The 26,218-nt window shown below is 39.8% G+C and overlaps 4 protein-coding genes across 4 annotated transcripts in view; 3 read left to right on the forward strand and 1 right to left on the reverse strand.

Annotated features, from left to right (window-relative positions):
* The first annotated feature begins 835 nt into the window (after positions 1-835).
* LOC122666631 (actin-7) lies at positions 836-3,954 on the forward strand. Its single transcript, XM_043862669.1, has 5 exons — positions 836-999; positions 2,089-2,159; positions 2,277-2,670; positions 2,760-3,373; positions 3,461-3,954. The coding sequence occupies exons 2-5, from the start codon at positions 2,100-2,102 to the stop codon at positions 3,524-3,526; spliced, it is 1,134 nt and encodes a 377-aa protein (XP_043718604.1). The 5' UTR covers positions 836-999; positions 2,089-2,099; the 3' UTR covers positions 3,527-3,954.
* A 4,840-nt stretch (positions 3,955-8,794) lies between these two features.
* On the forward strand, positions 8,795-9,311 carry LOC122666639 (histone H3.2). The gene has a single exon (XM_043862680.1). The coding sequence runs from the start codon at positions 8,855-8,857 to the stop codon at positions 9,263-9,265; it is 411 nt and encodes a 136-aa protein (XP_043718615.1). The 5' UTR covers positions 8,795-8,854; the 3' UTR covers positions 9,266-9,311.
* Positions 9,312-13,798: 4,487 nt separating this feature from the next.
* Positions 13,799-14,492, forward strand: LOC122666650 (histone H3.2). The gene has a single exon (XM_043862691.1). The coding sequence runs from the start codon at positions 13,869-13,871 to the stop codon at positions 14,277-14,279; it is 411 nt and encodes a 136-aa protein (XP_043718626.1). The 5' UTR covers positions 13,799-13,868; the 3' UTR covers positions 14,280-14,492.
* A 1,232-nt stretch (positions 14,493-15,724) lies between these two features.
* LOC122666623 (ubiquitin carboxyl-terminal hydrolase MINDY-3-like) overlaps positions 15,725-26,218 on the reverse strand; it is a 31,676-nt gene continuing 21,182 nt past the window's right edge. The window contains exons 4-7 of the mRNA XM_043862658.1: positions 20,890-21,016; positions 20,587-20,772; positions 17,051-17,122; positions 15,725-16,956 (exon numbers count right to left, since the gene is read on the reverse strand). Of these exons, the coding sequence (XP_043718593.1) occupies positions 16,126-16,956; positions 17,051-17,122; positions 20,587-20,772; positions 20,890-21,016 (1,216 nt within the window). The 3' untranslated portion in view covers positions 15,725-16,125. The remainder of the gene's footprint in view (positions 16,957-17,050; positions 17,123-20,586; positions 20,773-20,889; positions 21,017-26,218) is intronic.

Below are 26,218 nucleotides of genomic sequence, written 5' to 3' on the forward strand. Positions count from 1 at the left end.
CCATTGAATAAGTGCTACCCATCTATCACCGTCAATATGGCATCCATCTAAAACATTTCGTTTAGATATTGATTGAGCAGTTGGTGGAAATGATCGCAGCTTTAAAGAATGTGTTTAAATAAATTAAATGGGTAATAGATAATGGGAGAGATAAGATGCTTCACTATTACCCACCATACAACTGAGTCATCAAAGAATCAGAATCATTTATTCCCCATCGGTCCATTCCTTTCGTGGACCCCATCACATGATGCGTGCATTTACCATTTAAGAGAAAATGACAGTTGATGGAGAATCACTTTTATTTTCCCATCGGTCCATTTCTTATGTATTTACGTTAATGCCATTGGTTCTCAATCCAACGGTTAACAGCGCGTTTGCACATACAAACGGGCTTCCACAAATACTTTTATCGAAAAAACTATTCCTATCGGAATCCTGTGTTTGGCTGGCAAAGGACAGATCACAATGGCTTTACTGGAGAGCCGAGCCGAGCCGACCCCAACTTAGCTAAGCTGTGGAAAATGATATCCCCGGCTCTTGCCGGCGACTAGTGGATGGGCAGCACACCAATCGCACGCCGACCGCACGTCCCGTTTTGCCGCCCAACTGACGTGGCCAAGGTCTTAGGGGACCGAAAGTCAGATCGGACGGTTGAGGTCCCGTAAAAGAGATGGATCGGACGGTTAAAGTACTGGGAAGGCTGTCAGCCAGGTCAGCTATCTTTTCTCGTGGTGGAAATGATTCCTCGACTTCATTTAATTTGGTTTCATTTCATTTGCATTTCACCTCCGATTTCTCAGGTTAGTATTTATGGCTTCCTTACACTCTCTTCTTCCCCATTTTTAGCGTATCTGAGCGAGCGAGAGGTAGAGGGAGATTGAGAACCTCCCTTTGTGATCTCCGTCTCGAAAGCAAAAGAGAAAGACATAGGTGCTCTCATCTCTTTTCCGTCTTCTCTGTGATCTTCGTCTTCGTCGCGATATCTCTTCACACTAGGTAAACAGAGAGCTCTTGTCTTACTATCTGCTTTTGCGATATCTACTTTGTTCAAGGTTTTCCTTGCTAAAATTATGTAGAGAGTGGGAAAATGAACTTCCTCATGTATCTATATTCTCGATCTCATGGTAAAAATATATATTTAGGTTGTTGCATGTTCCCGATCTAAGTTTTTTGCTTCATTTTCTTCTTTGATTACATGTCTGAAAGTGCGATCTAAACAACGATCAGTCAAGTATTTCTCCGTTTGCTGATTTTCATATTAAAACTCCGACATTCCGTAATCTCTTTCTCCGATTGTCATCTTTGCTTGCGTATCCGTGAATTTTCAGTTTTCTTAGCTAGTTTTTTATCTGAGTGAGTAATCTTATATTTTTTCAATTTTTTTTTAAAGTATTTTATCAGAGATATGTTTATTCATGTGGTCTTGCCTTCTTGTACTAGTGCTTGTGTCTGGAATCCTGAATCTTCTGTTAAATTATTATTATTATTTTTATTTGGCTTTCGAGTTTGATCGATGTGCTTTTTACCGATATTGTTTGCATCGATAAGCTTTGCTAATTTGAACTCTACTGAGTATTTCACTGGCTTTCCTTGTTATAGAATCCTCCTCCGCTAAGCAATTGATACTTAGAATTATCTGGGGTAAATTTTGGTTGAGATTTCACAGTAGCAAAAATCTTATCATCTATTGTGTTCTGATGCTGTCTGATTTATCTTTGATTGAAGAATGTTGTTGGTTCTGTAACAAACATGTGTTGAAGCGGCTTAAATTTTCTAATTTGCGCTAGGGTTAGAAATTTCGTCCTCTACGGTAATCAAGGGTTAAAGATCTGGAACTGGAAGTGGATATATGTTGGTGCGTAAAGTACTGAGCCTTTAAAAAAAATATTTTTCAAGGAATGAATGTATTGACTATTGGCAGATAAATAATTAATAACATTTGTGGTTACTGGCAGCTGAATAATTAATAAAATTTGAGGTCAGATTTCGGAGAAGATGCGATATTGTCACAAGTATCAAGGATTGCTGATTGTTAGTGTTTTGTTTGTGCTTCTGCCTGAACGTCTTCTTCTTGTTATTCTGCAGGTCTATAAAAGATGGCTGATGCCGAGGATATTCAACCTCTCGTCTGCGACAATGGAACTGGAATGGTCAAGGTTAGTCAATATTTGCAGTCCTTGTAACTGCTCAGGCTGATGCCAGTTAATTTATTGCATATTTTACAGCTGCGCTCTCCTATTAATTCTTATGTTTTTTTTCTCTTTAAATTGCAGGCTGGATTTGCAGGTGACGATGCTCCCAGGGCAGTGTTTCCCAGTATTGTTGGCCGACCACGACACACTGGTGTCATGGTTGGGATGGGCCAAAAGGATGCTTACGTAGGAGATGAAGCCCAGTCTAAAAGAGGTATTCTCACTTTGAAATACCCCATTGAGCATGGTATTGTCAGCAACTGGGATGACATGGAGAAGATTTGGCATCATACCTTCTACAATGAACTCCGTGTTGCCCCTGAAGAGCACCCAGTGCTTCTAACAGAAGCACCCCTTAACCCTAAGGCCAACAGGGAAAAGATGACTCAGATTATGTTTGAGACCTTCAACGTGCCCGCTATGTATGTGGCTATCCAGGCCGTTCTGTCTCTCTATGCTAGTGGTCGTACAACAGGTATGCACTTTCGCAACCAAGATTTAAAATTTCTATTGTTTCTAACTTGTTTATTTACTTTTCTAAATTGCATATTTTTCTCTTATCAGGTATTGTGCTGGATTCTGGTGATGGTGTTAGTCACACTGTGCCAATCTATGAAGGGTATGCCCTTCCCCATGCAATCCTTAGGTTGGACCTTGCTGGTCGTGATCTCACGGATGCCCTCATGAAGATCCTCACAGAGAGGGGCTACTCTTTCACCACAACTGCTGAACGGGAAATTGTCCGGGACATGAAGGAGAAACTTGCTTATGTTGCCCTTGATTACGAGCAGGAGCTGGAGACTGCCAAGAGCAGCTCCTCCGTGGAGAAGAGTTATGAGCTTCCTGATGGACAGGTCATCACAATTGGAGCTGAGAGGTTCCGTTGCCCAGAAGTCCTCTTCCAGCCATCACTAATTGGAATGGAGGCTGCCGGAATTCATGAAACTACCTACAACTCCATCATGAAATGTGATGTCGACATCAGGAAGGATCTCTATGGAAACATTGTGCTCAGTGGTGGGTCAACAATGTTCCCTGGTATCGCTGACCGTATGAGCAAAGAGATCACAGCACTTGCTCCCAGCAGCATGAAGATCAAGGTGGTTGCACCTCCCGAAAGAAAGTACAGTGTCTGGATTGGGGGATCCATCCTTGCTTCCCTCAGCACTTTCCAGCAGGTGAATGTCAGATTGTTGAGGCTTCGTATTTCATTGTCCTAGTTTGGGTCTGGAATTTGTGCTAATTTTCTGTTTGTATCAATGCAGATGTGGATCTCCAAGGCTGAGTACGATGAGTCTGGTCCATCAATTGTTCACCGGAAGTGCTTCTAAGTTTAATGAAGGGCATTCAGTGGTGAGTACTTTTATTTTTGCAGTTGGCTTTCCGTGTCGTGTCAAGTGAACTCAATTTGGTTGAGCCGAGGTGGGAGGAGAGATCTGCCATAATATTTGCTCTGCTTCATGGTGGGGTTGATAATCCAAGTACTTGTATGTGGTGGCTGATTGGTTGTGGAGCACAGATTATACCTTTTGGTATCTTTGGCTTCTCTTTGTTATCTCTGATACAGCCATTGTAGTAGTAGGAGAGAGACTGTGATGTTTGCTAATCCTTCAGGATTTTTGTTTTTTAATTTTTCTTTTGGGAAAGGGTTTTGGGGACAGGTCTGTTAATATTTATTGTATGAGAAAATTTGATTTTAGTGTCAGCTTGCGGTTATGAACTATTTTTAAAAGTTAATATATATATGGTGTTGTAAGCATCTCTACCCGCCGCTGTGGGCATTGGCATAGTATTTTTCTTGTGAACGTAATTTACTTGCATCTTTTCATTTTTTTTAAACTTCAAGCAACTTCATTAAGTAAACAGAGGAATAGATACGGAATTGCCCAATCACTTCAGCTGCTAAGCGAAAAAAAAAAACTCTAATAGAGTTCACAAACCACAAGCAGGGGGAAAATCCTAGCAATGTTGTGTTTGAACCCGGATGGAATGGCCTATTAGAAATCGATTTACCATGAAAAATGTGGTGGAATTGAATTGGTAAAGACACTGCTTTTGAGTATTGAACGTTTGATCGAAAATCTACCAGGAGGGGTGAATACAGTCTGATGATGTATGCTGGCTTTGCTCTTTTATGGCACAAAATGGATGCAACTGCAGGGCAGCAGGATGCCTTGATTGAATGGATTAGATGTGCATATTTGCACCGTAATTGAACTCTCTTCCTTAATATCAATTCAAGCAAGCATGAGACTACCAATTCCACAGTTTAGAAGTTTCAAAGAATTTAAAGTCTTGGCCTGTGTTTGATATGCATTTGCATTATGAAGCATGCGAGTAGTCGAGAGAGTAGTGAAGAATTGGATTTCAGAATGTGTTTTAGATTTTAGAATGTTTCTTCGATGGTGCATAACAAACACAGCCTGAGATAGTTTGTATAGCTAAGATGATTTAGTAATGAAACTTGGTGTTTAGATAGAATTTAGATGGGAATGAAAGCATCAAATGTGCTTGAAGGAATCCCCACATCCGGTAAGGAACCGACGTGGAGATATGTCAGACCATCTGTTGATGGCGAGAGCACATACCTCATTAAAAACAATGTGTAGTAACTAGTAACAGTCTTCTACCTACTTTTTTATTCTGTTGGTACAACCAGTAGACAATGAGTATATTCTTCATGCAACCATCCTGGTTATGCAGAGCTGTTACCACTATGGTGGCATGGTCGATTCGTATTTTGTATCAGCAAGTGTCTGGTTATGCAGACCTGTTATCACCATGTGGCATGGAGCAATGGTAAAAAAAAATACTTCTTAAATTGGTGAATTAGTATGGAGCAATGGTAAAATTTTATTTTATTTTTTAAATAAAACTAGAAATGAGCCGATCTGGATCGGTATTTATGGATTATTAGGTATGGACCATTTGATACACAGGTGAAATTACGAACTGTGATGGCATCGTACGGTACAAAAAAACTTTGACATTACTAATCGTCATGTATTTAGACACAAAATCTCTTCACCTCCATTGTGATTTCAAGGTCTGAAATTCTGAACTACCTTTTTTATTTTTTTAACTCTCCAAGAGTTTGATCCAATTGTCAAAATCCACGAATGAATAGATATTGGTGAAGGAAAACTTGGTCTTTATTATTTATGTAGTCCACAAGATTTTTAAAAAAAATGCTGTCTTCTTTTTGTACAGAAGAGAGAAAATTCAATCTGATGAAGATATACTCTCTTTATCATTGGTGAAGGAAAACTTCAGATTTTTATCATTTATGTGACTACAATGCTAAAAAATACTGTTTTCTATAGTACAAAAGAGGATTAATTAATTATGACGACAGTCAGCTTAGACTATGTTTGATATGCACTCTAGGTTGATTGTGCATTCTCGGGTAATAAAAATAGTTGTTTTTATCATCTAAGAATGTAAAATTGACCTAAAATGTATTTCAAGAATACATATCAAACACAACATTAGTGTATCTAACCATCGATGCATAGAGCACGATCCTAAATAAGAAACTTACCATTTTAAAAGCTCACTTTATAGTAACTTTACGTCTTTACATTACATCAACCCTCCTGATCCCCTTAGATTTAGAGTCTTAGGAATCGAGTATCCAACCAATTTAAATAGGTATCGGTCGGCTGATACCTAACCAATACATACAATTTTTGATAAATTTAAATCTGATATAACCCGATCTGTATCAATATTCGCCACAATCGTTACCAACTCTAATACCGTGCACTAAAACCATAGCCATGCTCGAATTAGATTGTGCTTGAAAATGCTCAACAACACAACAATCTTGCACGTGGCCCGAATCTTTTAAAGAAGAATAATCTGGATTATGTATATAGGTACAGTACTTTTGACAGGGTGTAGCACTTATAATCCCCACATGCCCATGTTTAACCCATAAGGGCTTAAAGCTTGTGCAATTAGAAAAGGGGTGGGGTTCCCCTCTCAATCTGTCATATTTAATTTAATTTTAAATTTCTATGTATTCACAAATAAGTAGGAAGATTCCTGCAAAGCTGTTGTGCCGAAGCAGGCAACATGGGCAATGGTTCTTAAGTATTACAAGGAGGAGGAGGGCTACATTGGCACACACTCCTTTTTTAATCACATGGGCTCATGTAGATCCTAGGGAAAATTACATGATTAGCAACTTTTGGGTTTTCATTTACAAAATTGTCCACCCTATGTTTGAGTTAACAAAAATAGACAAAAACAAATTTAGTTTTATAAAACTAGACAAAACAGTGACTCTCCTTCCTTCCTCGGCAGTTCTCCTCTGTTACTTGGGGTAGCAGAGAATGGCGATGACTAGGACAAGGGTAGGGTTGCAGGAAATGGAGGATGTCTAGGCGAGAAGGCAATGATAGGGGTAAAATTGTCTAAAAAAGTAAGTGTGGGAGGGAGAGATACTATTTTGTCTAGTTTTGTAAACCTTAACTTGTTTTTGTCTATTTTTGTTAACTCAAACATAAGGTGGACAGTTTTGTAAATGAAAACCCAAGAGTAGCTAATCATGTAATTTTCCCTAGATTCTATATAGATGATACTATTCTCCAAACCTCATTGATGTAGCGTGTAGATTTCTTTTTACATTGTTGTCATGAGAAATCCTCCTCCCTTTGGTTATTTGAACTTTTTTCACTGAGCTTTCCTTCTTCCACCATGCAGTGAGGGTATTATCACAATTAATAAATAGGAGGCAGATATTGAAAGCCATTGATGGTTATACGCTTCTTTTACTGCACAGATGCAAAAAAATTCTCCCCACCCCTCCCCTTTTTTCTTTGGTGGGGAGGAGGGGGGGGGTGGAGAGTTAATTTTCCTGCATTGTATTGTTCTTTTGGGGGGAAAAATGTGAAAAAAAACATGTTTTATTGTGATGTCTGTTGTTATAATATGGTAAGGAGAAAAAGAAAGCTACTTAGTCACGCCCTCTCCACCCAAAGACATGGCTGGCAAAATGATCATCTCGCCCCCATATTGGATGTTTGGGTGTGCGCTCCCATGCTGTGGCAAGGGCCACATGACCAAATAGCTTTTTCTCTCCCTATTGTATTATGGAATTTTTTTTTTGGTAAACATTAATTATGGAATTTTTTTTAGTAAAATTAACAAAACATTATGACCCTCCTTAAACCCCTTTGTGACGGGAGCCTCGTGCATTGGGTATGCCTTTTATTTTAAGTTAAAGTTGGTGACAAATCATAAGAAAGTACTTGTTAGTTTTCAGCACCAAATGAACATCATCTAATTCAGAAGATTTTTTTTTTGGTAGAAAGAGAATTCAGAAGATTTCTTGAGTGGTGCCACACCCTCATCTTATCTTAAAAGGTAATATAATACCCTTGGAATACGATTCTATAGTTCTGAAAAAAGAAAAAGATAAATACTAAGTGGCCCTAAAGGCAATAAAGGTTAAGAGATCAGGGATTTCTAAATTGGAATCGGATCGAGTGAATTCACCGAGTCCGATAATGTGATTTCTATGGCTCAGGAATCTGGTCGATTCCTACCAAAGTAGTGAAAGTACCAATCAACAAAGCAGTCGGATCAGAGTTGGCTGGACCTGATTCCTTGTTTTAAAACCCTGTGAGAGATGGCCTTAGCCTTACGCTTGTTAAAAGCATAGATCTAAAATTGGTTGGGAAAAGTCTTCGTAGGCTTTGTTCCTCTCGACTCTTGAGTACTAAGGTTATAGGTATCGCTATCGGTGGCCGTATAGTCCACTGCTGGTACTGATATGATATTGGTATGTATTGACATGTACCAAGTAAAACTTCAAAAAATAGTCAAATTTTTTTTTTGGTGATACTCACGATCCGTATTAGTATCATATTGGTAAGAGGTACCGATAATACTGATGTGGTCACCACCACTATGATATCGATATGTATTACCCTGGCACAATTGAAACTTAAAAAACCAGTCACTTTTTGGTGATACTCTTAATCCGAATTAGTATCGTATTAGGTATCAATGATACTAATATGCACCAATATTGCTGGTACTTGATACTGATACGATATCCTATACATATTGGGTATTGTACTTGCCACGATTCAAGGTATCAGTATTGTATCGGTGGATACATATCAATATAGCTAGTGATACATACCTGACCGATATGGTACGGTGTATCGATTCATACCAAAGGTAAAATGGTCTAAAATTTATTTAAAAAAAGAGGCAAAAATGTTGGATACGATCCGTATCAGTTCAATCTTGATATCGGTTGAGATTAATATCCAACTGTAGAAGTGGTCTAATTTCATCGCATGACTTATCGTAAGACGGTGTAGTAAAGGGAGGGAAATTCAAATTCTAATTCCAGGATTAAATGTCAAGACAAGATTGCCACGGATCGCGATCCGTGTGCTCCATATAAAAATAATCTTGACCGCTCATTTCAAAACATATCCAACGACTACAATTAATTCCCGCCATATTGAATGAAACTCCAAATCTGAAATACAAATCCACCGCCTTGTGCCTGGTGCCTACAAATACCCTCCTTCCCCTTAGAAGCTTCTGATACGCTCTCTAATCTCTGATTTTCTTCCGTTCTTGTACATTTACAAATCCAAAGTTTTCTTTGCAATTCCATTTTAAGCCTCTTGGAGATGGCGAGAACCAAGCAAACAGCGAGGAAGTCCACTGGCGGCAAGGCTCCGAGGAAGCAGCTTGCAACCAAAGCCGCTCGGAAATCTGCTCCGGCAACCGGTGGAGTGAAGAAACCCCACAGGTTCAGGCCAGGAACAGTGGCGCTTAGAGAAATCAGGAAGTACCAGAAGAGTACAGAGCTTTTGATCAGAAAGCTCCCTTTCCAGAGGCTTGTCCGTGAGATCGCCCAGGACTTTAAGACTGATCTGAGATTCCAAAGCAGTGCCGTTTCCGCTTTGCAGGAGGCAGCAGAGGCTTATCTTGTTGGATTGTTCGAGGATACGAATCTCTGTGCTATTCATGCTAAGAGAGTCACCATTATGCCCAAGGACATTCAGTTGGCCCGGAGGATCAGGGGAGAGAGGGCTTGATCTGATTTCACTATCAGTGTTCAAATCGAAAATTTCAGTTTCGTAGCATCTCCCCCCTTTTTTTTCATTTTAATCTTCTCTTGTATCATTTTCTCGGATTCGTTCATGTTGAAGAAATCTATTGTGTCTAGTCAATGAAAGATCATCATTTTGTTCGATATTTTTTGTTCTCTCATGTTCCCCGCTACATTCAGAAATTCCAATCGATCATTATTTTGTTCTATATTTTCATGATTCAAAGATCACAAGACAATATGATAATTTCATTCAGTATAGCTGGAAAAGCTTAGGAAAAACATGTTCCTAGTTTCAAAATCATACTGATAGCTTTGTTGCTTAAGTATCTTCATCTTTTCTGTTGAACAATCGATTAGTAAATCCTTTGTCTGTGCAAAGTAAAATTAATCTGGAACCCTAATCGCTGATGTCTCATATCAAAGTAAAATGGAATTGGGGTTTGAAATGGCAAATTCACAGATCCTTGGCTTTCCATATAAACTGGTTCATCCTCACGGCCAATGGAGCTTTCCCTCCAGACAGTTCTAATTAAAACAGATTTACATGCTAGGGATAACAGCAGAATCTTTTATCATCTTAACTAGCTCTAAGTCTACTGTCAACAAGTGTCCGTGCTTTTTTGTTGGTTTATTCTACTCAAGGGCTCATAGGTGATAGACCAACTACAAGCTAAGGGTACAACTAGGGGGAGGAGAGAAAGGGAAGCCTTTTTGGCTTAATATGTGGCAAGAGGTTCCATACTTCCATGCCTTAGACTTGCACCTAGGGAAAGAGGAAGGAACGGATTAAGCTCTTCTCCATGGAGCCCAACATGCCCAGACCATAAGACTCATAAGAGCAGCCAAAGTAATAAACACTATTTTTCTAATTATCATCCTCAAACAAAAGATGGATGATTTTAGAACCTCTCTTATGTAATTGTAACTGAAAACCCTTAAATAAAGACATCATCATAAACAATATAACCATTACTTCATCTTGATAACCTTTTCATGGCAACAATAAACAAATATGGATTGTGAGGACAAACCTATTTTAACTCTCTAGAAGGCTCAATAAAATATAAGGTAGCAGATCATATAAACTACTTTTGACTAATCCCCAAACTAAAAAATAGTCCTAATATACCCCCACTCATTCTTATGATAGGCTTTGGACATATCTAACAGTTTGCCTAGTAGGCTAGTACTAACAAAAGCAATCTAATAAACTGAAATAAAACGATCCAACAAAGGCTTTATTCCATTAACCAAAAGTTCCGCAATATTACCACTGATAGCCCATAAACTAATAGGTTTGTAGTCTTTCTTATATATTCTACCAAAAAAAGAAAGTCTCTCACATAAAGCTTTATCTTTTTTTGAAACTACAGAAATAAACGTATGATTAGTCCCAAAAGGAAAGGTTAGAGAGTCTTAAAAAAATAAAATCCAACGCAAACTTGGCCACATCATTTTTTATAGACTCCAACATTTTGATAAAAAATCATAGGAATACTATCATGACCAGGGTCTATTGTTTAATGTTTTAAGGTCTGAGGTTTAATGGTTTAGGATATTAGGTATAACCTAAAGTACAAAAAATACAAAATTTTATAGAAATAATCAATACATAGCAGTTGTTTATTGGTTGATTCAATCACGATTGTATGTATTTGTATCAATAGTCGTATTAGTCATCACCAATATTGACACCGATACGAAATGGATCAGGCTGTATCAACCCATATTGGCTGTAATTAAAAAGAAAGTCACTTTGGCTGATACTAGCGATACCAAGTATTAGCCGATATGATACCTGTTGCGTCAAGAACTGTGCTGGAGCGACCTGTTCCTGCAATACAGAATTAGCAAGAGAGGGCCGGGCTGTGCCGATTTGTCCACTCCGATGCCTAAGTCAGATCTCTTAACAACAGATAAAAATAATTGTGGAAGGAATTTACCTAGCTACTAGTCCTGATAAGGTCGTTCCCCTCCTCACATAGGGTGGTCAAGGTTCTGGTCTGGTTGTGCTCTAAGGAAGGTTTGATCGACGACCCCTCGCTACTTGACGATGCCTGGCCTTGCGAGTACGTCCTTTGGGATCGGGTGTGCGCCCGGGTCTCGTTCTTTATGGATTGAGACGGCTTGTACCCGTCCTGTGCAGCTTTAGCTCGTCCTTAATATACGAAATCAATTCTTCACTGGCTGACATCTTATGACCTATCAATATCGATACTTAGAAACATGGATAGGATACCAATACTTTTCTCGATACAATCCAAAAAACCGATCCGATTGATACTAACTAATACTTTGAACTGTTATAGCGCCGGTCACCGGGACTTTAACGGATCCAGATCCTACACTACTGAGCTGCCCGACAGGACCGTGCTGCCCAGACACGGTGCTGCATGCAAAGACCGCCTTACCTCCACTTGGGCAAAGCGTTTGGGCAGGGGTAAGGCGGACATTGCGCACAACACTGTGTCTAGGCAGTACGGTCCTGTCGGGCAGCTCGGCAGTAGAGGATCCAAATTGGACTTTAACCAGCCTTCTCTTATAAAATGACATTAGATTATCAGAATTCCTCGGATCGACCTGTATTTAGTGTTTTAAAAATTGGGAATCAGATTGGTAAATTGGCCTATTTGAATTAGAATTGGCCATGACCGATCATGATATCCACCAATCCAACACGTTCAATTCACACCCAAAATCCCTATAAACTTCCTAGTTTTGGATTTGAAGACCAATTCTAGGGTTCTTAAATAGTGATTCGGCCGATTTCGATCCAATCTGGATTGAGAATGCCAAATGACCTATTCAGTCCCCCATACCAAGTTTTAAAACCCGGCCTGTACTGTTGGTCTGACCGACCCAACGAATAAGAATGGACTTGATGGATAGTACAGTTAAGGGTGTCAAACGGTGCGGTTTTGATTATACAGTGCGGTTCCGGTTCGGTGCACATTTTGCAAGGTAGAAATCAAAACCGCACCGGATAAGAATCACCCAAAATCAAAATCGTTTTATATGAGGTGCGGTTTTCACGGTTTCTATTCGGTTTTTATTATACGGCTAACAACCGATTTACATGCGGTTTGTCATACCAGTTCACATCTGGTTTCAACTTTGTATCCTTTAATTCTATCATCTATTTCCTTGTTATATAGGAGAAATTATATATTTCATAAACAAATTAAAATATAATTAACAAATCAGAATATCACTAACAAAATCTTATAATTAATACTCAACCTTCCACCTTTGTACCATTTAATTCAATTAACCCATTTCATAAATAAATCAGAATATAAGCAATCAACATAGAACCCTATAAAAATTTAACACCAAGCATTAAATAAAAGATCTTGTTCTTGTTCAAAAGATGATTCCATAAGGTTTTCAACACCACCAAAATCAAGCAAACAAGAGAAGTTCTAATCATCAAAATTATCCCCAAGGAAAAATGACTGAATAATCTAATATTATGTAATGTTATGCTTCCAAGCTCCATTCTCAATCCAACAGTCCCAAATGCCTCATCATGCGTTAGATGGGTATGGGAAAATAAAAAGCGGTATTATTTTCGGTATGGCCCTCATGTGAGAGAGATGTTATCAAAAAAATCATGCGAGAGAAACACTAAAAGACATAACCCACCCATGGTAGAGAGAAGCTCAAGAACCGAGACAATAATCAATAAACTACTGAAAAAAATGATTGCTAACAATATTGAGATTTACCTCTTTTTGAGTAAAGAATAAAAATTTACTATGGAACTCCACTGCAACTTTGAAACCACTCTAAGAGATGAGACCGTGAAGAAGACAAAGTGAAGTGAACGACTCAATGTTGAGGAGAGGTGGCCGACGACGTAAAGACGATTTCGCAGCCGTGTTAATTGGTAGTATGTAACTAACTACTAAAACCTAAAGGGTAAAAGGATTAGTCAATTAAGGTAAAACGTAAAAGGGAAGAGGATTAGACAGTTATGAACTCTTGGATTCTATCTGGTTCTATTCGGTTCAATACTGACGGTTAACCGACAGTTATCCGGTTCTGAACCGAATCAAACCGGATAAAGAACATGTGAAATCAGAAGCGCAACATTTTTTTGTGGTCTGATTCAATTCGATCGTAAACAATCGATTCCGATTTCAATATTCGATTTTGGTTTCATTTTGACACCCTTAAGTACAGTCAGTGCGTGAAATTTTACAAGGCAAACCCGAAATTCAAAAAGGGCCGCGCGCCCGGCCTAAAAACAACCCAGCGGAAAGGCACTAAAAGTTCTTATAAAAATAAAAAGAAAGGCGCTAAAAGTCATGAATCGCGATCCGTGTGTTCCGAGGAGGTCGAATCCAAACCGTCCAATGAACTTAAATCCAACGCTTCACATCCCCTCGCAACCACACGAACCAGATTAGATTTTCAAATCTGCCGCTAAAAAAAATTTACTTCCCACCTTTCTCTTCCCTTTAAAAACTGAAATCCAGGACAGAAATGGCAGTACCCCAAGGATAACAGCTTACTCTTTTCGTCTTCTATAAGCCCTAGTTTCTATTCTCAGCAGTTCATCCTTTTTTGCGTTTACTAGAGAAATGGCGAGAACGAAGCAAACCGCCAGAAAGTCCACTGGAGGCAAGGCCCCAAGGAAGCAACTGGCCACGAAAGCCGCCAGAAAATCGGCGCCGGCAACCGGAGGCGTGAAGAAGCCTCACAGGTTTAGGCCTGGAACGGTGGCGCTCAGAGAAATCAGGAAGTACCAGAAGAGTACTGAGCTCTTGATCCGAAAGCTTCCATTCCAGAGGCTGGTCCGTGAGATCGCGCAGGATTTCAAGACGGATCTGAGGTTCCAAAGCAGTGCTGTTTCGGCCTTGCAGGAGGCAGCGGAGGCATACCTTGTTGGTTTGTTTGAGGACACGAACTTGTGTGCTATTCACGCTAAGAGAGTTACTATAATGCCTAAGGACATTCAGCTTGCTCGAAGGATCAGAGGGGAGAGAGCTTGATTACATACTCGGTTTCACTCTTCTCTCTCTCTCTCTGATATACCTCTCTGTTTTCTATGTTTAGTTAGATGTTCTCTCTTCATCTTCTTCTTCCATTCCCTCCGTCCCCCTTACCTAGGTCTTTCAGTAGTAGTTGTAGCTCATCCGTTTCTTTTCTCTTTCCCCGGAGCACTGTTGTAGTTCATCCCTACTGTAATGAAGAAAAATATATGAATATTTACTTTGTCAATTTCTGATTAGACTCTCTCTCATTCCTATGGTTTATTTCTGTTATGTGGCCTCAATCCACTCAAACTATATAGACTTGCAAAGATATTTACATCAATTAAAAACTACTAACTAGCATGGTAATGATTCCAAGCCGAACTTGAATACCATATCCCAATACAGGAAGAAATTCCTAATATTTAACAAAGTTGGTAGATGATGGTTAATTAAGAGAGTTGGATTATTGGATGTGAAACTAGTCGAAGCATGCATATTAAACTGGACTTGTAAATAAGTTGCAGGAATTACATATACAATTTGTTGCCCATCTCTTTTAATCAATAATCATCAGACTCAATTCATGAAAAACATTTTTTTGCCACTTGGTCTGTGTTTTTTTGCCACAAAATGTTTTATGGAGTTTGCTGAGGCCAATAAAAAATTACTTATGGAATAGGAAGGGGGTACATGGCCTACTAAAATGCAATACCAAAAGTTGAAAAACAAGATCGAATTCAGAGATTTTTCATACCATGGTCATCATTGTGTTTACACAGATTTTCTTTGTTTTTAATAAATGCCCTGTATTTTAGAAACATATTGGCAGAACCAAGCAATGATTCTTGATTTCTTATAACCTATATTGTTAGCAGTATAAATGTACAGCAACTAAGAACAAACCACAGTATAGTTTTGACATTTGGAGATTACCTAGCTCGTCCAGCAGTAGTCTTCGACAGGGTTCTAGGTGACAGTAATGTATGGGAGTTGCCTGAGACTGACACCAATACGAATATTGGCCAATATATATATTAAAATTTTAAAAGCCAGAAGTAACTTTATGATCTCAAACTGGCCAAAAACAGCCCATCTGTACTGAAATTGGTATTGGCAGTAACTGATATGGTACCTGATACTGTATTTCATAGCCTTGGTCATTCAATGACCAGTCTTTTTCAGAACACCTTTTTCACAGAGTTGAACACTGGTAGATGGTTACTCGCATAATCTATCTGATCTTGGTACTGTGTTGGAGTTGTGAGAACTTCACTTCAGATTGGTATAGAGAAAGGAGTGCCACAGATCTCTGAGCCACTCTATCTGATTAAGAGGTATACAAAGTCCTGGTCTGCATGCATATTAGCACACTTAAATCCAATGGTCCAGATCTGTCCTGCACATGCAATAACCCATAATTCTTTGTAGAAAGGAGGAAGGTGAAAGGGGAGAAACAAGAATAGGGCAAAAGGAAAATGTTTAATAGTACAACATCTCAACAATAACAGGACCAATGATATTAAGCAACTCACCTATGACCTACAGAAACTTCCCTAAAACACGCAAAGGCCATAATCCTATAAACTATTACAAATCTAATTAAAAAATAAAATATGGAATTCATTCATTCCCAATTGACACTCACAAGGGAATGGGAATATAATGAAATGGAAGTTGCAACAATAAACGATACACTGGAAACAACATTGCATGTCTCCACCCAGAGCGGTGATACTCTGACGGCAAATTAATGAAAACACACATCTGCAACTTGTTCTTTCTTCTTGCCTTTTGACTTGTGTCTTGTAATGCATCTCTTCACAGGCTCGCAGCCTGATATAAGACAGCATTAACTAACCATTCAGACTATACTGGGTGGATCACCAACCCAATTGCAAACGGCTCGAGGCCAGCGGGTTCTGATGCAGTCCACTAATGGAGCATGCTGCGGAGGATCAACGCGAGTTACTTCAACCACTGTCTCTTTACCAGTGGATTCTTCACTTCCTGTATTAGAGGGTGCTGCCACATCTGCCATAAATTCCTCAGGTGTCCACCGTGGAGGAACTGAAACTCTCAACTTTGAGAGCCTTGGTCTCTGAAGTGGAATGTCACCTCCGGAGGTTGCTTGACTGCCATTCGAAACAGACTTGGCAATTCCATTAAAATGGTAAAGATCAAACATTTTCTTGCCCATCAGTCCTGATGAATCCTTCAGACCTCCTAGGCTCTTATCCAATTCAAGCAAAATCTGCCAGAATTCACTCCATACGATAAAGCCTGAGCTACACAGGTGATCAAGCTTCTCGGTTGGAAGATTTATATTAGTTTCCCTAAGGACTTGATGGAGCCCTTCCACACTAATGAAGCCGCCTCCACCACTTTGGTCTTGGGCATCAAATGCTTTCCGAATCTGTGATTCCCGTTCTTCCAGTTCATTCTCATCCTGAACACGAGTATCAAGAGCAAAAAGCAGAGTGTAATGGGATTCACTTCCAACTACCCATATTGGCCATTTTGGGCGTTTGAGATGCTGGCCAACCTTGCAGAAATTAAGAGATTCCAGAAGAGTGAGGAACCCAACATCCACGTTTGCAGGTATGCCCTTTAGAAACATGCCGCCTCCAAGATCCATCCTTCCATCAAACACATTAGGAACAGCCTGTCCGCAAAGCAGGAGATTTACGATTTCCTGTTACATGATAATCTGGAGTTTCAGAGGAGTCCAAAATCTGTAATTGGAAGTGTAAATCACACAAACAAGAGTCACAATGAACTGCACATACCTGTGAGGCATGTCCAAATGGAGCAGTGACTAATGGTAGGGAAGGATCATCTCTGTCTGCTTGGACAGACTCCTGCAACCGGAAAAGGTTCTTAGTGCTTCAACAACTAATTCAAAAGCAGGAGAACAAAGAAAAAAAAATTAGTGGCCTAAGAAGAACTATTCCAAGGGATACAACAACCAACAGAAGAAAGATAGCAGACATGTTGCTAAACCATAATAATGAATTTGGAATCCTATACACAACAATCTTCCGTACAGATAAGTCAAAAGTGGTGGAAGAGAAGCAAAATGAGTTGAAAATTTGATTAGCTTCCAGATGGTCCAGAAATTCCAATAATTGATTGTGGAGATAGAAATATTAGCACAGCAGTAACACTCACTATTTCATAAAATAAATTCCTTGATCCATCACTTTTACAATGCTGCCTGTTAAGGGTGGGTGGCGGTGAAGAGGTGATACTTAACTAGGTTCCTTATTTTACTATTTTCAATCAAACAAACATCAGTCTCCACCATTCAATTGTAAAGACTTATATGTCAGAACTGCACTCCAGTTTGTACTTCCTAATTTGCCACACCATGAGATAGGGAACATATCCCGATTAATTAACCACATCAGAAAGCATAAAAAAGACAAAATTGAAGAATACTGGTACCATGAAAGAATCAAACTCTAATTCAACTGTATCCAGGCATGTTAATCATTTTGCGGATATGGATCTGGAACCACCATTGTGCTGCTGGGGTGAGCTTATACACCATTCAAAATCATTAACCTGACCCCTACAAAACGTATTTCATTTTTCCCCCCTCCTCCCCCCCCCCCCCCCAAAGAAAAAGGGTGAAATTCCAGTCCCACCTTCAGTTATGGCTTTTAAACATACCTATTTCATTATGCATCGACTGCCAGAAACAAATTTACCTGTAGCAATAGGAAAAAGGCTAAAAATTAATATATGAGAAGACATTCACAATGTCTGTCCTTCGGGTAATTGCTTTTCATTAGGGGTGTCAATGGGTCGGGTTGGGCCAGGCCGGGCCTAAACCCTAACCCAACCCTAGAGGCCTTAACCTAAACCCTAACCCTAACCCAACCCTGGCAGGGCCAAGAAAACCTCAACCCAGTCCCAACCCTGCCAGGGTTTTTCCTAACCCAACCCGACCCTGATTGACCCTGTCCCTGAACTGACCTTGACTTTAATTTTTTTTTTTTGGAAATGGCTTTTCTTATGCCTGTAATTTTTACTATGCCAAAGTTGATCAGATTGTAAATTTTTAGAATTGTCAGCATTGCGACTGTCATATTCCACCTCTTGCAAGTAAAATATTTTAACTTAAATTTGAAGCAGTAAAAATGAACAGCTTATAAACAGTGCACTCAATGAATCTCGTTAGCTTGAGATCTGAAATTTCTCCCCATTCTGCTCTCCTTTCTAAGCTTAATTATGTACAAATGCAACAGGGAAAGAAAAAACTTGAAAGTCAAAAGATAGAAGATAGATTGCAAGAAGAAAAATAACAGCAGTACTACAAGTCCTCAGTAATAAAATCAAACATGTTCATACCATCACACTAACCCGAAGGTCGGGTTACTAAAACCCACACAAAATTTATTCAATAATCCAAAATAAATTTAAGAAAAAAAATTATCTAAGAAAAGACATGGATTTGGGTATGTATCTGTTTCCATCCATTAATTCAAAAGTTCAAGAGATCTCTGTTTTGCATTCTACACCCAGTTTTGTCATCCATGCCTTTGTCCTCTGCCACAGAGAACTGTAAAAAAAATCATCTACAGCAGGCCCATCTCCCCAATCCCCCCCTCCCGATTCCAACAGTAACAACCTATTCTCCTTTCATTACCCCCCTGTTGTAAGCCTGTAACAGCGAACAAACAAACAAGCAAACAAAAACCCTCGACTTCCACAGCAAAACACTCCGTTCGACTCTCATTCCCATCCAATTCCTTGACCCCAAACCAGATAACCTCTTCAATTTTCACTGAAAATCACCCCACCCATTTGACTTTAAAAAAAGAAAAAAAAGAAAAACACTGTCGATTCCCAGCGAAAACGCCCACCACCCCTTTTTTTCTCCTCTGAAACTTCGATTAACCCCTTCAAGGGTTCGACCCAGTGAAAAGAAAAAAAAAAGGAGAAAGAGCAAAGAGAAGACAGCGAGAGACAGAACCAAGAGAGAGATACGGAAGAAGAAGAACAATCGGACATACCTAATTGGTCCAAACTCGCCTTGCAGTTCTCCTCGTCAGCCTTCTCCAAAGTCCAAATGAGAACGATAGATGAGGCTAATCCAGACATCGCAGATGGAAAGAGATGGGGTTTGGAAGGGAAAGAGATGGGGTTTGGAGAAGATTTGAAGCAAACGGCGCATGAAGGGAAATGTGAATCGCTTTTAGGTTTTGAGGATTTTGAGTGCTTTTTATTATTTTTTGTTAGGATAAAGAAGATTATAATATATATAAATATCTATATATCTATATATTGTATATATAAAAGTATATAAATATATATATATATATATATACTTATAAACAATACAGGGTCGGGCAGGGCCAGGCCGGGCTCAACCCGATCCTGACCTGACCCTGCCAGGGTCAAGCTATTTCTAAACCCTAACCCGCCCTTCGGGCTGAAAAATCAGGGTCGGGTCCAGGCCGGGCTCAAGGTGGGTTCGGGCCGAGCGGGCTTTCTTGACACCCCTACTTTTCATTAACTTCAATAAGTATCAGTACACTTAGTGACCACAATTTACCATTTAATCACATGTAATTCCTCAAGTTTCTAGACATTCACTGAGTTAAAGGTCATCCATCAACCATGTTTTCATTCTTCTCAACCTTACGCTACTAAAGCTGCTTCTTAGTTGTCTGATGGAGTCTTAATAAGCAGACACTGGATATTTTTTTTTTAAGGGGAAAAAGAAAACCAAATAGATAAAATCATGGGGAAAGCTGAGGGCTGTTAAATAAATCCCAACAAAATACACACATGGACACAGAGACACATATATTACATGCAATCAGAGACCTTTGACCATCATCATCAATAATGAAGGCAGTGTAAAATATCACTGGACCAGCTAAAAAATCTCATCAGTCGTCACGGTGCAATGCTTCAATAAACTACACAATTCTAAAGTTCGATTCCATAAGCATAAATGTCTCCCTCAGTCTGGCTAAAATAAAAATTACCGAAGCAACAGGTAAGTGGTTAAATTCTTTAATTAATGCTTTTCAATTACTCATTTAGAGAGTAATTGCCCTTCAAAATTTCTAGGTGGACACTAAGAAAAGGATGTTGTGATCAGTTAATATCCAGGAATGTTCCCTTAGCAGAACTACATATTTGCACGTGCATTTCAAACCTAGCCTTGGAATTTTTAAGCCCACCACCATTTATCTCAATAATTATGAAGCAATACACGAAGATAGAGGACAATATTCTGAAAATGAAAGTAACCAGTAAATGCACAGGGATAAAAATACCAGAGAGAGATTCTAACAAAGTGGTATACCAGTCCACGAGAAAGTAATGCAGAAATTAGGAATAGCATTGCTCCCATACGACTTTGAAAAACAGGAAGCATTCTCTGGAGTGAATGTAAAGCATTCATCTCTGAAGTGAATGTGTTAACTCGTAATACTTTCTGCAAATCTAAAGCCGATTCAACTGGAAGACCTTCCAAGGTTTTTGCAATAATCTGCGGATAGGACAAGACATGTAACTATAAGCATACTAAGAAATATCGAACAGCCAACGTTCAAAGGAGCAGCAAACGAAAGCTCAAAATAATAGAAAAGAACTTAGCAGAACCCACCTCATCTTTCTGACCATATTCAAAACCCTCTTCAGTAGGCTGACTGAGAACACTCAAAGTAGCTATCACAGCCCTTTTCTTACTTCCGCATAAAAATAATATTTCTACCATACTTCGAACTAAAGCCCTGCAGAAACATTGCGAAAGAACATGATGCACTGTCCTAATGCAGCATCTCAATTACAAAATAACCATTACAAACTCCAAATGAAGTAATAACATAACAAGATCAATAATAAGAGAATCCAAGTAAAAGGTAAGTGAAGCATTTCCATTGAAGGTGCTAATCACACTGACTTCCCCCCCCCCCCCTCCTCCCCGAATAGTCAAGAAAAGCCCGAAGACTGCAACAATAAGTAAACTTCAATGGACACAAGAACCATAATCAATGAACAAGCACTTATTTTTTCTCTTTTCCCCTTCAAGCAGCAGGCATTCATTCACTAGCCAAAAAGATACAATAATCAAGTTGTCATAAACAGTAATATAGCCAACGGGGAACCCAAAATCCATGGCAGCTGAGTAGACAGGGGTCCCACATCCTTCACTATTCATGTGACAACTTCCAGGCTAATTTCACAAAGCAAATGAAAACTCACTTTTCAAAGCAGTTATTGATATCTACCATTACTAAGGAAAGAATCCAACTCCATGGCACAAAAAAGAGCTAGTATGGACAAGAACTGATGAAAGTCTGATCCATATGATCCACAACATGGTAACCTAAAAAACCTTCCCCTCCCCCCAACCACAAAAAAGGAAAAGTGTTATTTTGTAATGTCACAAGTGGGCATAAAAGCATACAGTGACAGGTTTTTAGCTTCATAAATTTTCTAGAAATGAAGGTAAGAAGATTGTGGGAAAACCAAGGGTGAAAAAATAATATGGAGATCTTCATAACAATCTGAGCACAAACGAAGGGAAAAAATTATCTTTAAGATAGCTAAAATGAAGGAAAGGAAGAGTAGAGATTTCAACCATGTTAGATGTATTAAAACTGAAGATGGTAATGTACTAAAAAGGGATGAAGACATTAAGGAGATGGAAAGATTCTTTCTACAGTGTACTATATAAAGACATTTCAAGTAATAGTGCCTCAGAGGGCTTCATTACCCATCATGACACATGTTGAAGATATATATGAAAATTTAGGAAGCCTGAAGTAAAAGAAACTTTAAGGAGGATGAACGTAGACAAGGTACTAGGTCCAGATGGGTCCCAATCATAGTTGCCATGGCGTCTAGGCGACACAAGGCGTTGGAGAGGGTCCAAAATCAAGACAACACCAACTAGCTGACCAAGACGTCCAAGGCGCCCGCCTAGGCGATCAAGGCCCCTGGACGCCAAGGAGATGCCTTGACAACTATGGTCCCGATAGAAGCGTGGAACAGCTTAGGCATCTGTGATTTATCTTGGCTAACCAAGTTGTTTAATAAGATTATGAGCACAAGGAAAATGTCAAATGAATGGAGAAGAAGCATTGTGGTTCCGATTTATAAAATAAAGGTGAAATTCAGAGCTGAAATAACTAATGAGTCATATTAAAATTATGGGAGAGAGTTATTTAATCTATTCTGAGATAAGAAACTACTATTTCGAAAACAAATTTGATTTTATGCCAGAAAGATCCATGACAGAAGCTAATTAGTTAAGAGACACATGGAAAGATTTACAGATTGTAAGAAGGATCTCCATATGGTCTTTATTGACCTAGAAAAAGCTTATGACAGAGTCCCTAGAGAGTTTATCTGGCAGGTACTAAAGAAGATAAGTGTTTCAAGTAAATATAATGATTATAATCACACTATAGAGTTTAGCCAGCCCTCTACCCTTTATATAGGCTACAATGCTTTGAGTAATAGAAAATAGGGACCATTTCTTGGAGCAATAGTAAAAGGTTCGTGCTGCCAAGGAAAATGCTCGGGTTCAAGTCTTGAGAGCAGCCACTTTGAGCAAAAAATGCCACCGTTTCCAAACTCACCCCTCCGCCCACCCAGGATCCCGCATAGGAGGGACCACAACTGGATAATTGATGTAAATAAGTCACTTAGAGGGCTTATTTTATTGGAAATAAGTTTTGGGTTGGGTTATGTAGGTGTGGGGCTTTTGATCCCATGGGTTTATTTTGTAATTGGCCAATTTAATGGGCCTAAAATATGGGTAGAAAATAGGAAAACGGGATTTACTTCCTTAGTTTAGTTAGAGTCCTATTTTGAGTTTGTTTTCTTTATTATTTCACTTTCCTAGTCAATTTAGGTTACTAATGTAATCCTAGATGGGGATAAAACCAACTAGAACCAGAACCAAGATTTACTAGGGTTTAATGGATTGGCTAGGGTGGAATTAGATACATAGTGAAGTTAGAGTTAGGGTTTGAGAAGGAGATTAATGTACGGATCTAGGGTTTATAATGAGTATTATGGCTAGGGGCTTGGATCGAGTTTCCCAAACAATGAGGGGGAGATTCGGTCCAAGTTTGGGCTGCATCTAATGGTGGAATCAGGCTGGGCAGGTTTTAGGTTATGGAAGTGATGTTTGGAGATGGAGGGATATTAGGGTTTGGTTTAGAGGGTTAGGAACAGAAAGGTTTGGGGATGGAGATTTACTTACTAGTTATTGGATAGATCCTTGAACTGGTAGCAGATCTGGATAACTGAGCCATGAACCTTCAAACAATCAATAGTAGCAAACTTGAACAAATCTGAATGCACACGAATGAGAGAGACAGTGAACTCGTGAAGGCTATCTCAGCCTCACCTTTACAGCCTATCTCAGAAAAGTGGAATGCAACAAAGCAAATTTCTTATTCATTAAATCGTGGGGGGCTCATTGGAGCTCTTACATTATATAGCCTTCAAGGCTGGACATGAAATATAAATCCTAACTAGGACTAGGACTCAAAATAAGAATAGGAATGCCAACTAGGACTAGGACTCAAAATAAGAATAGGAATGCCAACTAGGACTAGGACTCAAAACTAGGACTTCTAATTAGGATTCAGATTTGAACTAGGAATCCTAATTAGAATTACAACTCAGTAAAGAATAAAACATAATAAAAACAAATAAAACAAATACTAATCTAAATCCCCACGACTGCTGTTGGTGTAGGGAAGAATCCCTACACCTACCTGATGGCTAATTATGCAGGTGTAGGGAAGAATCCCTAACTATGCAGGCTGCCGACATAAAGAGTGAGATCGGCCACGTTGAAAACATTGTTAATCTTCATAGACGGAGGAAGCTCGAGCATATAGGCATTGGTCCCAATGCGTTGTTGCACCTTGAAAGGACCCATTTTGCGAGGGTGGAGCTTATAATTGGCTCCAGGAGGAAGTCGCTCAGGAGAAATACGGACCATCACCAAATCACCAGGTTGGAATTCCACGTATCGGTGATGACGATCAGCTGCTGCCTTGTAACCTTCATTGTTAATAGCAATGCGTTGGCGAACGTCGGTATGGACCTTGGTGATGTGGCGGAGGAACTCATCAGCGTCCACACTAACACGAACATGAGGAGGAAGAGGAAGCAAGTCCACGGGGCGCTTGGGTTGCAGACCCAAAACAATCTCAAATGGAGTACGGCCAGTGGTCCGATTGACAAAACTATTGTACGTGAACTCGGCAATATCAAGGACAGAAGGCCAATCTTTCGCATGATCACGAACAAGACATCGGAGGAGATTGCCTAAACTGCGATTAACCACTTGATCGCCCATCCGCTGAGGATGAAAGGCGGTGGAGAACTTGACTTGGTATTGGTCTTCATCCACAAGGCCTTCCAAAAATAGCTAGTGAATTTGACATCACGATCAGAAGCAATAGACTCGGGTAGCCCATGAATACGTACTACCTCTTTGAAGAAGAGCTTGGCGATGTGACTGGCATCAAATGTCTTCCGACGGGAATGAAATGAGCCATTTTCGAAAACCCGTCCACGACCACAAATATAGAGTCAGCGACGCTCCGTGTAGATGGGAGACCGAGAACGAAATCCATGCGATATGTAACCAGGGTGCATGAGGCCTGGAAGAAGGTGTGTAGAGGCCCGTGTTTTGCTTATCACCCTTGGCAAGCTGACAATCTCGACAACGCTGAATCACCTGTTGGACGTCACGCTGAAGATGTGGCCAATAATACAAATCAGCAACTGCAGCATATGTCTTGCTAATGCCAAAATGCCCTCCTATGCCACCGCCATGTAGTTCCCTAATGAGGTGCTACCGAAGGGATGTGTTAGGGATACATAGGCGTGTCCCGAAGAAGAAATATCCATCACGTAGGGAGTATTTGGCATCAGTTTCGCCTTGCTGTAATGTAGTATGAATGGGGGAAAAATCAACATCAGCCGTGTACTCATCTCTGATATGTTCGATGCCTGTGCTGTGAGTAGAAGAGGTGGATAGGGTGAGAACTTTCCGACTTAGCGCATCAGGGACCTGGTTCTCTTTGCCTGCCTTGTACTTCAGAACGAAATGAAACTCCTGGAGATAGGCGATCCATTTAGCATGGCGGTTGCTTATGGATCGCTGAGAATGGAGATACTTAAGGGCCTCATGGTCAAAGTATAGAATAAATTCTTTGCCCATAAGGTAGTGTCTCCAATGCTTTATAATCTGGATCACTGCATAAAGCTCCAAATCATAGGTAGAATAACGCCGCTTAGCATCGTTGAGTTTCTCACTATAGAAGGCAATGGGATGATTTGATTGCATGAGAACTCCTCCAATCCCAACATGGGATGCATCTGTAGCCACCTCAAATATGACATCAAAGTTTGGGAGCCGTAGAACAGGTGCCTCGGTCATCTTTTGCTTGATCAAGGAAAACGCTTTGGTAGCAGCCGGTGTCCACTGGAATTTGCCCTTACTTTCTCTCATGCACTCAGTAATGGGTGCCATGATGCCGCTGAAGTTCCGAATAAAACACCGATAAAAAGATGCTAGGCCGTGGAAACTCCTAACCTTTGTCAAGGTGTGTGGCACTGGCCAATCGAATATGCTTTGCACTTTCTCCGGATCAACTTCAACCCCGGCTGAAGATATAATAAACCCAAGGAAGATAACCTTAGGTAACATAAAAGAACACTTTTTGAGGTTGATGAAGAGTTTCTCTATACGTAACACTCTCATCACTTGCTTTAGATGATCGAGATGCTCCTTGGTGGTGTGGCTGTAGATAAGAATGTCATCAAAGTAAACCACAAGAAACTTACCGATGAATGGACGAAGTACTTGTGTCATTACACGCATGAAGGTGCTTGGAGCATTTGTGAGACCGAAACGCATCACCTTCCATTCATATAGACCATCCTTTGTCTTGAAAGCA

The sequence above is a fragment of the Telopea speciosissima genome, chromosome 1 (genome assembly GCF_018873765.1).
Source record: "Telopea speciosissima isolate NSW1024214 ecotype Mountain lineage chromosome 1, Tspe_v1, whole genome shotgun sequence".
Taxonomy (NCBI): Eukaryota; Viridiplantae; Streptophyta; class Magnoliopsida; order Proteales; family Proteaceae; genus Telopea; species Telopea speciosissima.